Source organism: Plasmopara halstedii (assembly GCF_900000015.1).
Source record: "Plasmopara halstedii genome assembly, contig: Scaffold_816, whole genome shotgun sequence".
Lineage (NCBI taxonomy): Eukaryota > Oomycota > Peronosporomycetes > Peronosporales > Peronosporaceae > Plasmopara > Plasmopara halstedii.
The window spans coordinates 1,392,502-1,404,916 of NW_020187732.1; the positions used below are offsets into that span (position 1 = coordinate 1,392,502).

General features: G+C 46.1%; 1 protein-coding gene across 1 annotated transcript in view; it reads left to right on the top strand.

Moving 5' to 3' along the window:
- Positions 1–11,488: 11,488 nt before the first annotated feature.
- Positions 11,489–12,415, top strand: part of PHALS_14217 (hypothetical protein L916_13299) — a gene marked incomplete at both ends in the record, with an annotated part of 951 nt that continues 24 nt past the window's right edge. Inside the window, one exon of the mRNA XM_024729984.1 lies at positions 11,489–12,415. This exon is cut by the window's right edge and continues 24 nt beyond it. Within this exon, the coding sequence (XP_024580307.1) occupies positions 11,489–12,415 (927 nt within the window).

Sequence of the window (12,415 nt, forward strand, 5' to 3'; positions counted from 1 at the left end):
GAACCGCATGCTTTGAACAAGGCTCATGATCAATTCTGTGTCGAGCCTCACGTTCGGGTGAAAGACCAGAGGGCGGTTTGGCACTAACGACGTCATCCTTAGATTCCATAACGATTGGATAAAAATAATTAGTTGGAGTCTGAAAAATAGCCGGTACTCCACACGATAACGGGTGAATTGTGGTAGTACCAGCTTTAAAGAGTACCAATGGTCGATCTGACACGCATGACCGACCGACAGACTTCATGCAATGAACTTCTCATTTATGCTACAGTGTGTTTGCTTAAAAAGATTTCATCTATTCCGTATGTGACGATCAATGAGATTCTGTTCATAAGTGACGCTTCCTTAATTGTTTGCAATTCACTCGTGAAGCCGCACACATTTAATCTGATTTGGAGGTGTCGTGCGATTTCTTTCGATGCACGACTGTCGGTATCTATATTCAGTACGCGGGGGCATAAAAGTCGCTGAATACCATCCCGGTTATTGTGATTTTTAAGACGAGGTTCGTCTAAGTTGTGCTCATTATTTGAATGCTTTGGAAACTTCTACATGGCGGAATTCTGTTCATTATCATTTCCACAAGATACAAAACTATCCCAGGTATGGCATGACTGGCGTATTTAGAAATAAACAATATATTGATCGAATATACTGGGTGCCGCGCATCTTTCTGCAATGGAGCTCTGGTTAGTCATGCTTCCACTACTTCGGTGATGGACAAGATATTGTCATGATTCGAAGCAATGATACTGGTATGGGTCGTTAGGAAAGCTGAAGTATAATCGGAAGTAAGCCACGATTTTTTTCGCAAGACAGGAACAAGCGATCAAATATTGCGATCTTCAGTGTGAGACTCTGCTGACGCAGCAAAGATTCACGGTGTTTCGTGGACCCAAGCGTGTATATCCGATGCTTGGTTGAAACCGAAGCGCTTTTGGTGCAGACATGAAACCGCGATAGCTTTCATTTAGAGCACTTTATCATTCAGGCTGGCGAGTAGTGATGTTTTCAAGTACCTCTACCACAGCTCGTAAGGCAGAAGATGCATCATTCTCAAAATGAAAGCAAATTTACGAATACATATCACGACTTCTATAGGGTAGATATGCTGAGACATGAATGGGCGACAGTATGCCCTGATCCCATTAAATTATCTTTGACTGGGCATTTAGTGACAGCTAGTAGCTGGTGCCGCTTATGCCAGGGACGCTGAACAATCAGATTGACCGTGTAGAGCTGTCTCCTTGACCGGAGTCGGTGGAGTCTGAACACAACTGTGAAATATGGTCTCCCGTTTAGAACCCGGCGGAGACAGGTGGCTGTATGTCGCAAGTTGAAGGGCCAGGTTCAGAGGGTATAAACGAAATTTTTTTCGTGTCATGGTATAAGGTTACTGCTGAATCAGCACTATTTTGTGGCGCGTCTTTAATGCGAAGCAATGAAGCTCTTCAATTTTGCGACGGAAAACTGTAATTACATGTGTGTGAAGTGACCCGGGTAAGCAAATAAGTGTGGGTATCTCTTAGATACCATCGACAGAAGATCTCGCCAAGCTAATCGACTTATCAAAGGAGAAAATTGCTGAAAGCGCAAGACGTTTTGGTTAAAATTAGTACGCTTAATGTCAGAGGAGGAGCTAAAATTTTTGTACAACATGGACATTGACATTTCCGTGAGCCTCCTTAAAGCACAGATTGTGAAGAGTAAACAGCCGTCTTAAGAAATAATTTTTTTTTATATCGTCTCGGAGACGGTATCGTCTCGGATGAGTGATACGACGAGGGTGCCCTGCTGTATATCCGAAACGAGAATTTGTCATGAGATTGATCTGGTTCCCTAGAGAAAGTATTGTGTCACACAATGATGACCATGAAGTAGAGTAATCTCATTGACGCTTTCTTTCGTGTGAAGCACGGTACCATTTAGTAAAAAAGTGTAGTATCTAATACTTGACACCGACATTCTGTGTTTGAAAGGCTATGATTACTCAAAGAAAGCTTTCTTAGACAATATTCCGGTTCAATTCACTAGTTTTGAAAAGTATATGCTGGCCGAGTGCGCTTGTTCGGTGACATTGACTCAGTTGACATTTACTCGTTTCTGCACATTAAGACAGCAACAACCCGCTAACTATGGCTATAACGTGGTCACACAATGATGGGGACTACACAATATGGTGTGAACACAACAGTGTGGCTACTCTTACACAAAGGGTCAGTACGTAGATGGACTGGCAGTAGTTATATATTTAATCAGATTTTTCTATATAGATAGGAAAGATTATTGATTAAGATATAGGCGGCTTTGCCGCTAATAAAACCGAGAAAGACAGCTATCATTTTTAACCGAAACGTTGTTGTAGTTACTTCTGGCTCTAAGTATAAAACGAAGGTCGCCGACCTTAACTAACCTTTCTCTACGCGATAGAGCTACGGCAGCCCCGCTGCATTTGGAAACAGATGTAGTCAGTCTACACCTGAGCCGTTACGACTGACTCTCTGTGATGTTAAAGCAGTTCTCCTATTTGCCCCGGGGCCTGCACGACGGACTTAATAAGCCGGTGTCTCTGCCTGGCCCTGAGGGCGTGCGATACCTCGCTTTACGAGGACTTGAAGCGATTAGCGCGCGCCTAGAGGCGTTTTCAAGCAAATAAATGCTCTGTTCGAGCACCTAGAGCAGAGGATGTCGGCGTTGACTCCGTCCATGACGCCACCGTCGGCGACGGATGACCCCCCCCCGACCCAAGCCGCTCATGGTGAGCGTCAAGACATTTGAGGATACGGATGGAGAGAATCTTCTGCTCTGGGTGAGAGAGGTCGAAATGACAAAAGGCATCCGCTATATTCCAGACTGAGCAACAACGCGTGGCGCTAGGAATCGTAAAGTTCGTAAATTGAGCTTGAGAATGGCACTTCAGTCGAATTGACGTTTTCCTCCTGGATGGAGCTGAAGCTGGAGCTTTCACGAGTGTTCTCACCACCAAACCAGAATATTGAATATTATCGGGTGTGATCACGTTTTCTTGCTGCCCGATAGGACAAAAGAGAGTTGGTGGACTTTGTCCAAAAGTCGCGTACTCTCATTGCCAGTATGGCAGCTGACCCTCTTCCGGAGGCGGTCACAGTGACCGTCTTAATGGAGGCCTTCGCACTGGCGTGGCCAGAATAAAAGTCGCCTGTGTGCACCCGGCTTTGTCTGAAGAAGCAGTGAATGTAGCATTGAATGCCAAATTCAACTCCAAGTCGGCATGACTTGGTTGGAATGCACTAACATCTCGTCGAGCGGGCATGAGCCGATAGATCTCAGCTTTACTGAGGACAAGGAGACAGAGATCCGAGTTGCCGAGCAGTGTTCGAACACCCAACGATTCTTTGGCTGTGGAAACACCCGTCCCTTTGGATTGGTTGCCCCCTGCGCAAGACACGTTAAGGTCCATCAAACCGACGTCTCGCTTCTTACCAGTCTTCTGGTTTGTCGCGGGAGACTACAACACGCAGTAGGCGCGGGGCGACCTACTGGAGAAAACTGAGTTCTGTTGAGCCTCAGGAAGGCATAGTTCAACAGGGCCCAGCCCCGAAGAGCTCCGTGCTCTTGAACACGGAACGTGTATGTATGCCAGCGCGGAAGCGGTCGTGAAGGGCTTTGAGAAGCCATCGAAGTTCTTGATCGATTCTGGGACGACGGGCAACTATACTCGACCCTCCACGATGGGAGGAATTTAGCTGTATGCTGAGGCGCTGTTCGCTAGCGTCGGAGACACGTATCAAGGTACCGAAGGTCCCTGTAGACCCCGGTGTTAGGTTTCTTGACTTTGATAGCTTGGTCCTAAACTTGGCTTCAAAGTATGGGCTCCTTCTTGGTATGGCATGGTTAGAACACCATGAGCCATAGACGTCGAAGGCCTTGGGCGCGACGCTCAAGTCTTTTTGTGGGGGCTTTGGTGAGTCATGAATCTACCTCTACTAGGAAGCAGAAGCGCATTTAACGCGGGCACTGAACCGGGATAATCAATGTGCTGGATATCGGAGTATCCGAGTTATCGAACACCGAAAGTGTCTCAGATAGGAGTCACAAGCATGGCCAGCGGGCTGAACGTGGAGTGGAACGTAACCCAGTGAGTACTGTCCAAGTATCGAAGCAGTCGCTGCATGCCATCCTAGGCATGGTCGGACGATGTCCGGGGCGTCGAGGGCGAGGCTTAAGTGATGCACGCGGAGTGGCACGTGATCTACTGAGCACTGCTCACGTCTCGAAGCAGTCGCTGAATGCCACAAATGGCATGGTCGGACGAGTTCCGAGGCATCTTGGGCAAGGCTCTTCAGATGCGCGTGGAGTGACATGTTATTTACTAGACGAAGACTGCGGGGCTAGCAGCGCTTCATCGGATGTTGTTGATAACATCAGGCTCCGGTGGAACAGGTAATAAGGCTAACACTGAACGATGCTGGGTACGTGGTCCCACTGGTCTCGTCGCAACGTACAACCTCTGTGGAGAGGCGACAGCGACGCCGCGTGCTAGCTGCAAGACGCCGAGCGTCGACCCTGACTTAGGATGTGTCTAACGAAGACGATAGCGTACATTTTTACACTCTCGTCAACGGTAAGACGGGGGAGAGGGACGGCAATGTCACTTTTGGGGCTATTCCTACGGTGAATGTACTTCTTGAGTTGTCCTTCGACGAGTTCGGCGGTGCCTTGAAGGCAGGCGACTAAGCCGAAGTGGTCATTATACGACCGGAAGAGGAGATTAACTCGTCGTCGCTTCTGGATGAAGCTTCCCTGAAGAAAACCAAGAGGGTGCTGAAAGCACGAAGTCGATCTTTGATCCGAAAAAATCTCTCGGATCTATACAAATTCGGTTGATGAAGGAGTTTCGAACGTCGATTCAAAGAACCACCGTCGGTCCTAACCCCGGACGGAGGTGTGCGTCATGTGATTAACGTGGTTCCCGGAATTAAGTACTGCGTAACACGCCAATGGACGCTGCTTAACGAGCAATGACACCTTCTCCTGTGCGAAGCACAGCGCAGGAATGGTGTGTGAGAGCAAGTTTCCCTATTCGACACCCGAGTTTTGTGTTCGAAAGCCGGACCCAAGCAGCGTATCGCTCAAGCTTACAAAAAGCTTAACGCTTCCACCATCTCGGCGCAGACGACGAATCCTAGGAAGGCTGTCTTCCAGAAAAACATGAGTGGATGTACAAAGTACAGTGCACTCGACTTGTTCGATACGTACAACCAATTGCTCATGACAGCGAGTGATATTCCGTTGACGGCGGTCAGAACTCCGAGCGGCATGGTCTGGGAGTTGTTGGTGATGCCCCAGTAGCTGTTAAATGTGCCAGCAACAATTAATTTAACTTATAACGCAGTTGTTTAGGCCCCATCGGGCGTATGCACAGACATATTCTTCCCCAGGCTTGCGAGGCACGGGAGGACAGATGTGGAAAACCACTTCGTCTATTTGAGAGCGATGCTCGAGTGCATACGCACGAATACGCTGTATGCTAATCCCAGTTAATGCATCTTCGGCGCCGAAGAGCCCCCATTTCTAAAGGTGCTTTATCGGGAAGCGTGGCCTTCAAGTGTACCTCGCTAAGGTCCAGGCCATCGTGGACTCGCCTGTTTATTTAGAAAGCAATTGGCTTGGCCTAGCCAACTACTTGCACATGTACAGCGAGAACTACGCAGAAATGTCACACCCATAATTGAATCTCCTTAAGAAGGAGGCGGAATGGTGTTAGGACATCTAGCATCGGGAGAATTTGACAGGGTCAGCGAAAGCCTCCTATTTGGACCAATACTGGCGTTGCCAGACCTAGATCGTCTTTCCACTGTCGTTTGTGACGCTTTAGATTTTGCCATCGGCTGTGCACTGCTGCAAGCAGACGGTGAGGGGCGAGATCGAGCAAGTGCGTTCGAATCTCGTCAGCTCAATGCTGCAGAGAAGAACTACCTAGTTCACGACAAGGAACTACTTGCGATAACGTATGCAGTTGTCAAGTTCAGGATTCACCTGCTCAGCTTCAAGCCGTTCTTGATCTTCAAAGATCACGCGTCACTACGCACTGCGTCTCACCTCTCGCAGAGGATGGCCAGGTGGTTCTCTTTCTTTGCAGAATATAACTTCGAGGTGAAACATTAGCCAGGAAAGAAGAATGCTTTGGCTGATGCGCTGTCACGCAGACCAGAGAAGAGCTAGCTCATGTCACGACGGTGACGTCGTCCGTGATGAACTCGATCCGCGCCGCGTAGCGGGTGATTATATGTGCGTAGCGCTACTACAGGCTCTTGGTAGAAAGGAGTTTGGAAACTTGGAAAAGAAGTTGTCACGACCGCGTGCACGGTCGCACCGATATTCACTGAATTACGGATTGCTGTATTATAGCAACGACTCGACGAATACGCTACGAATTTTGATCCCTCTCGAATGAGGATTTGAAGGACCGTATCTTTTGTGAGGCCCGCGACACCCCACCCAGTGGTCACCTTGGTCATTAAAAGATTTACAACTTTGTGAGTTGCCACTACTGGCGGCCCAAGCCGGACTAATGGACGAGCATCTATGTGCGCACGTGTGAGACGTGGCAAAGGATGAAACCCTCTCCGAATGCGGCGGCGCCGCTGGTCAATTTTCGGGTACTCTCCGAGTGTTGCAGTCCATGAGTTTGGGCTTTGCGTTTGGCCTGCCGAAGGACTCGACGGGTAACGTGGGTGTTGCAGGGTTACTTATCTTGCGGCAGTACTGGACACCATCGATGGTGTCGGTATAGCGACGCTCATTGTAGATCGTGTATGTGGACTTGCTCGAGCCGTACCGGGATCCGGCGCAAGAAAATGCGGAGGCGTTGGCGCCGAAGCGGCGCCCACAGGCGCTCGACCAGCTATAAGCTGGATCAGCATATGATTTTGAGCACAGAGTGCAACGATATTCATCGCCAACGGCGCCAAGAGCGCCATCTTCGCATGAAGCGACACGTTCCTTTGCTAAACGGCTAGGAGCCGCTCCGACAGAGCGCGATAGTCCTCAACGTGAAGCAACTGATGCGCAATGGGTTCCAAGATCTCTGGCTTCTGCGCAGCGGTATGCGACCCTAGCACGACGCTCAGCGTAGTCCTGATCGCGACGGACCTCGTCTTCAAGAGATCGAAGAGCTGCTCCTGTGCCGTGTCGAGAAAATTAGTCATAATACCACTTCCCTCGAAAGCCGAGATATCGGGGAACGGACATGGTGTTCGCAAGGTTTGAGCTGGGCTCACGTCGCGGCGTTGGTGCACCTCATCCTCCTCGTCTTCCCTTGCGGGGGAAGGATAATCCGACTCGTAGTCGACTTCCTCCAACTCCTCGACAAGGAAATCCGTCGCCCGGGGCGGGCGGGTGTGTTGCGATCAGTTACTGAGGGCTTGGGGTGTGTTTCCCGTGAAGCCGCAGACGTACCTTCTGGAGATGCGCCCTGTACAGAAGAAGAAGAAGCGCTTGTCCGCTAACGCCCTCGGAACCAGCTAGACTGGATGTTTTGCGTGTCATAGAAAAAAGGCTCATAGAGCGGGGAATGTGCTGATTTGTTCTTAGAAACGTGAAGGTGTCTCAGATACGCGAGTCTCGTATGAGATGACCGTTTAATGTGGATTGAAAAAATTTACAATTTTAATGGGGCAGAGTTAAACGAGGTTACACGTACCCTTTTATGAAAGGGCGGGTCGCACAAGATGGTGCAACCGTACATAGGTGGGGGTTACACAAGTTGTTGGATTCACACAGCGGTGTGGCTACACCGTAACAAGAAGCCACTACGTGGCAGGACTGTCAGTAGTAATGCATATTAATTGGGTTACACTATATTGATTAGATATTACTAAATTAATTAGGAAAATCTAAGGTTCTAAATATTGGCGGCTCTACCGACACTGAAAAAATTAAATACTGTTTCAATTTTGAGCGGAAGAGTCCCTTTACCTTGGTTGAGGTTTTCAGTACCTTAGAGACAGTGAATTGCGATCCGTTGCACTCGTACTGGTTCGTGAAAAGAACGTAAGGTCGATGACCTTAGCTTAGCTTCCTCTCAGCAAAGAGTGATAGCAGCCCTGCTGCAGTGAAGATTTGGATGCAAAATATCTAAATCATACAGCGTTTTATGAAGTGCTGGGTTGCACGCTTGCACCGCTATCCGTGACTTTTATTTAGCGGAACCCGTTCAAAATTGTTTCAATTTCGGTTCGTTAAAAAACAAGTCCTGTAATAACAGCAATCTGATATTCGTGGGTTGTCTGAGCAATATGGCCCATCTTATTGGTGTTCGTGACACCTTGCCGTTGCATTTACAGCCAAGCTGTATCTCAACTGTAATTTTGTGTAAAATGAATTGCTAGTGGCCACTGCATCGAACTGTTATCCGTGTTCATCCAGAAACGTTTTGGGCAAACTTTTGGTTAGGTTTGTTGAAATCATATTTGACATGCTCGCCTACAAGAATGAGTTCGAAATCCACCACAAATTGGCGTACAACATTATATAAATTAAATTCATAATCATGGCATGAGGGAGTGACTAGAGTCGTTCCAACTCATGGGCTGATAGACGGGCAAGTTTTTGAGCTTGATGTAGCTCATTAGAGACTAGCTGGACGCCGTCGTGAAATTTACGACGGACTTCTGCCATAAGGAGCTGACACAAACCTCTTAATTTGTGTAGAGAATAAACGTATCCCAGCTAACACACATTCCCAATGAGGTACTCTGCCGTTTTTTTTCAAGTGAGTGTTCAGTTTTCTGTTCAAGACTCGGAGAGCCGCTACAATTGCTGTCAGCGAAGTATAGAGCGGCTTTCCCACAAATGATGGCATTGTGGTTGCCGGCGGCGAACGTAGCAGCATGCAATATAGATTGAACGTTATAAGATATTGTCCCTATCGCAGTAAGCACTCGTTGGGCGCTCACTTTCTCATAGACAACATTGTGTGATCCTTCATAGGTCTACATTTTGGGGTCGAACAATTTATCGTCTATGCACACGCTACACTTAAAAAATACGACCATGACATTGGTTCCCATGAGGATAATTGGTTCTCGTAAACGAAGATTTTTGGGCTGTTTTTTTCGCTTGGATAAATGCATGTAATTTTATATTAAGCTCAATAAAACAAAAATGAGTGATTAGAGAGCCTTTTGATTTCACCCATGGAGAGTACGAGCCGATCGGCTGTCCATTCATAAATGCGACTTCATTGATACAGGCCTTCCTCTTGCAAAGTGTACGGCAACCACGCCGCTCTCAGCAGGCGCAATCCAGATGAATCAACTCGTCTTTTATATTCAATTGAAGTGCAGAACTCGGTTTTTGTGTTCTGTTGACCTTGCTTCACCACAGTGCAATTTTTAGTAATGTCAAAAATTTGAGTTGGCTTTGGAAATCTTAAAGTATCGTTATAAATTGAAATTCTGATGAAGGTTTAGAGGAATAATTGATATAGACATAAAGATTCACACCATGGTGCAACATTCGCTGATCCTCATTGCAAAGACGAAGCTCCTCTTATTTTGCCTGCACCATGGTGCATGGTGCATGGTGCAGGCAAAATAAGAGGAGCTTCGTCTTTGCAATGAGGATACAGCGAATGTTGTACTCAAAGCTTTGACTCTCAAATCCGGCGTTGGATAAGGCACATAGGATGGTTACCTGCGAGTATTTATTAAATAATACTTGCTTAAGTTGAGCTTCTCAAGATATTAACGGATTTTCCCGATTAGAGTCCAGTCCCGAATAGAGCCCTCAAAAATACAATACCCACTACCCCGCTATAATGACTTCAGATGACGGGGGAATAAATTCCCATTCACAACGCCTACGATCCATCATGGACCCAAACACGCGGTAGCGAACCCGTGTCGGAGGTATCTTCTCTAGATCTGTTAAGAATGTTTTTTTTGTACTTATTTTGAGTTTGTGACGTACTTCGATAACCAAATTCGCTGTTTTCACATCGTCACTAGAATATTCTGTTTTTTCTGAAAGAATCCCGATATTTTGGGCTTGAGTCCGGTACAAATAAATAGAAGACCGGACTCTAATCGGGAAAATCCGTTAGTAAAGCATCATTCATCACTCTCATCATGGTACTTAACTTTGCTACTTCACTTTGGTACTTCACCTCTTTGCACTTACACAGTGTCATGTACATGAAGATTATAAAAAGGATGTTTCATACAGGAACTATGACCCGGAAAACGTTGGAGAAGAAGAGCTTAAGACATATCCAAACAAAAGTTTGCACCAGCTCTAATGCCCGCTAAAAAGGATACACTGGTTTTGCTGATCAGGGTCTTCTTCGCATTTACGTGTTGTATAAGTTAAGTTATTTCTCATGTATGAGTAGCGTGGTAGCATGGCATAACCGTGTTTTTTATTCTAATTGGTGTCCTTGCCATCAGAAAAGATTTGTGGGCTGCACGTAAACTTTGATTCAATACAATGGAAAGCCGACCTCGAGAATTCAACTTTAAATTGTTTGACTTGAAGACGCAACCTGCTCAGTAAAGATTTGACTATCAAAGCATGTGTCTGGAATTTTTATTTGAACCACAGAGCTGAATTTCCGAATGAAAGCTTTCACAACCCTAACGATAGATATTCAAGCATAAAACGGCTATGACTTTTTCTTAACAATGAAGTCGATCAAGAGCTCGCACTTGCGCCAGTCCATAGAGATCGCATTTAAAATGTTTTCTATTCACGATTCAGACACAATTTTCAACTAACTTCCTGATACTGTTGTCTACCTCAAATGTTTTTTAAACTTTTGGTATTATAAAGTAGACAAAGGAAGTTAGACAATTGAAGGTAGACACGTTTTAGACTCATCAGTCTTTTTCTAGGCAGTAAATGCAATCTCGTCCTTCCAATCTGTTTTTGTCAAACGACAAAAACCAAATTACTTCTTTGCATCGCAGACCTCCCATCTGTTACACACCATCTAAGTATGCACAAAAAACGGCTTTTGGTGCAGTATAGCTGATCACTTCATCATAGCACATGCATCTAAATTGATGGCTCATCTGCGGCGGTGTAGATACTGATTTTGAGCACTTTTACGCTTGCAATCATACGAAACATGTGTCGCTTTAACTTTGAAATACACACTTACTTCGTTCTCGTTTATTAAAAAAGGAAATTGGGATATCTAAGCTTCATTTCCATCCCACTTGAAAGTAGTAGATTACCCCTTTCGTGTATACTGTAATTGACTGCAAAAGAAACATCGAATTCATGCCGCTAAAGTGATCACTTAACATACAACTTGTAGTCTGATTTCCCCATTTCATAAAGTACAAAATATTACGTAAACCTCAACATGTCCCAATTCCACATGATTTTCTTTGATGGCTAGAAAGTAAGGCAGAGTTTCAGAGTGTGTGTGTATTTGTATCTCTCTTCATTGGAATGACACACTGTTGTCTATACTTGCATCATCATTTCCCAATTCACCATGTTTGGTTCACGGTTAGACCGATCACACCCAAACGTAGCAACTTTTACAAGTGGCCTTAAACGTTTTGCTGTGGAGCATTCATGGCACGACTCACGCACTACGAAAGAAACGTCGTTTGCTGAATCAGAAATTGAACAAGATTCGTTATCAACCCAGTCGTTTGTGCGTCTTGGCAACTCGCAATTGCTACAGATCGCTCGTGGTGCTGCTGACAGGTTAGACTTTCGCCGTCTTACAAATCGCCAAGTTTCGCTGCGCAATTGGAAGTGGAAACCTGTGGCCAATAACTTTACCACATTTTCTCACGGCGATGGAATTGAAGCAGCCCATGAAGTGCTTGCGACAGGTGAGATGAAAGCAAGTTTAAACGAATTGTCGGCCATCCTTAGCTCCACCACTAGTACTGAACACGACATGGTTATGCGAGGTCTGTACAAAGATTACATTCACGGTGCTGTTGTTCACGTCGTTGATTCTTCATTCGAGACACCTGTGTCCTCAGCTGACATGCCGGATATGGAGTCAAGATTGACAGTCAAAACCAGTGCGTTTGAACGTTCGCGGATGTTTCGAAACCACGAACAATGGTGTTTTCTTGAATATTTTGAAAAAGCAAGCAGTGCTGACTCGTTTACAGTCACGCTAACATCAGTGCCCGAGCAGGAATTACTGGCTGGAAAAATGAAAGCTGATCTCGTCGATGACCTTCCTGACATAAGTGCTGCATACATGATTGAGAAGGTACCAGCAAGCAACTTAGTGCGTGTTGTGTTCTTCGCTCAAGCCGCGCTATCTGAAGGTTCTCAAATAGACCAGTCAATCAGAAGCAACGATAGTGCTAGCAGTTTTAGCAGTCAGCTTTCTCATTCTAAAAAGCGTCAAAAGCGTTTGATGCGACTTGCTACTGGTGCGAGTATGCTTCCT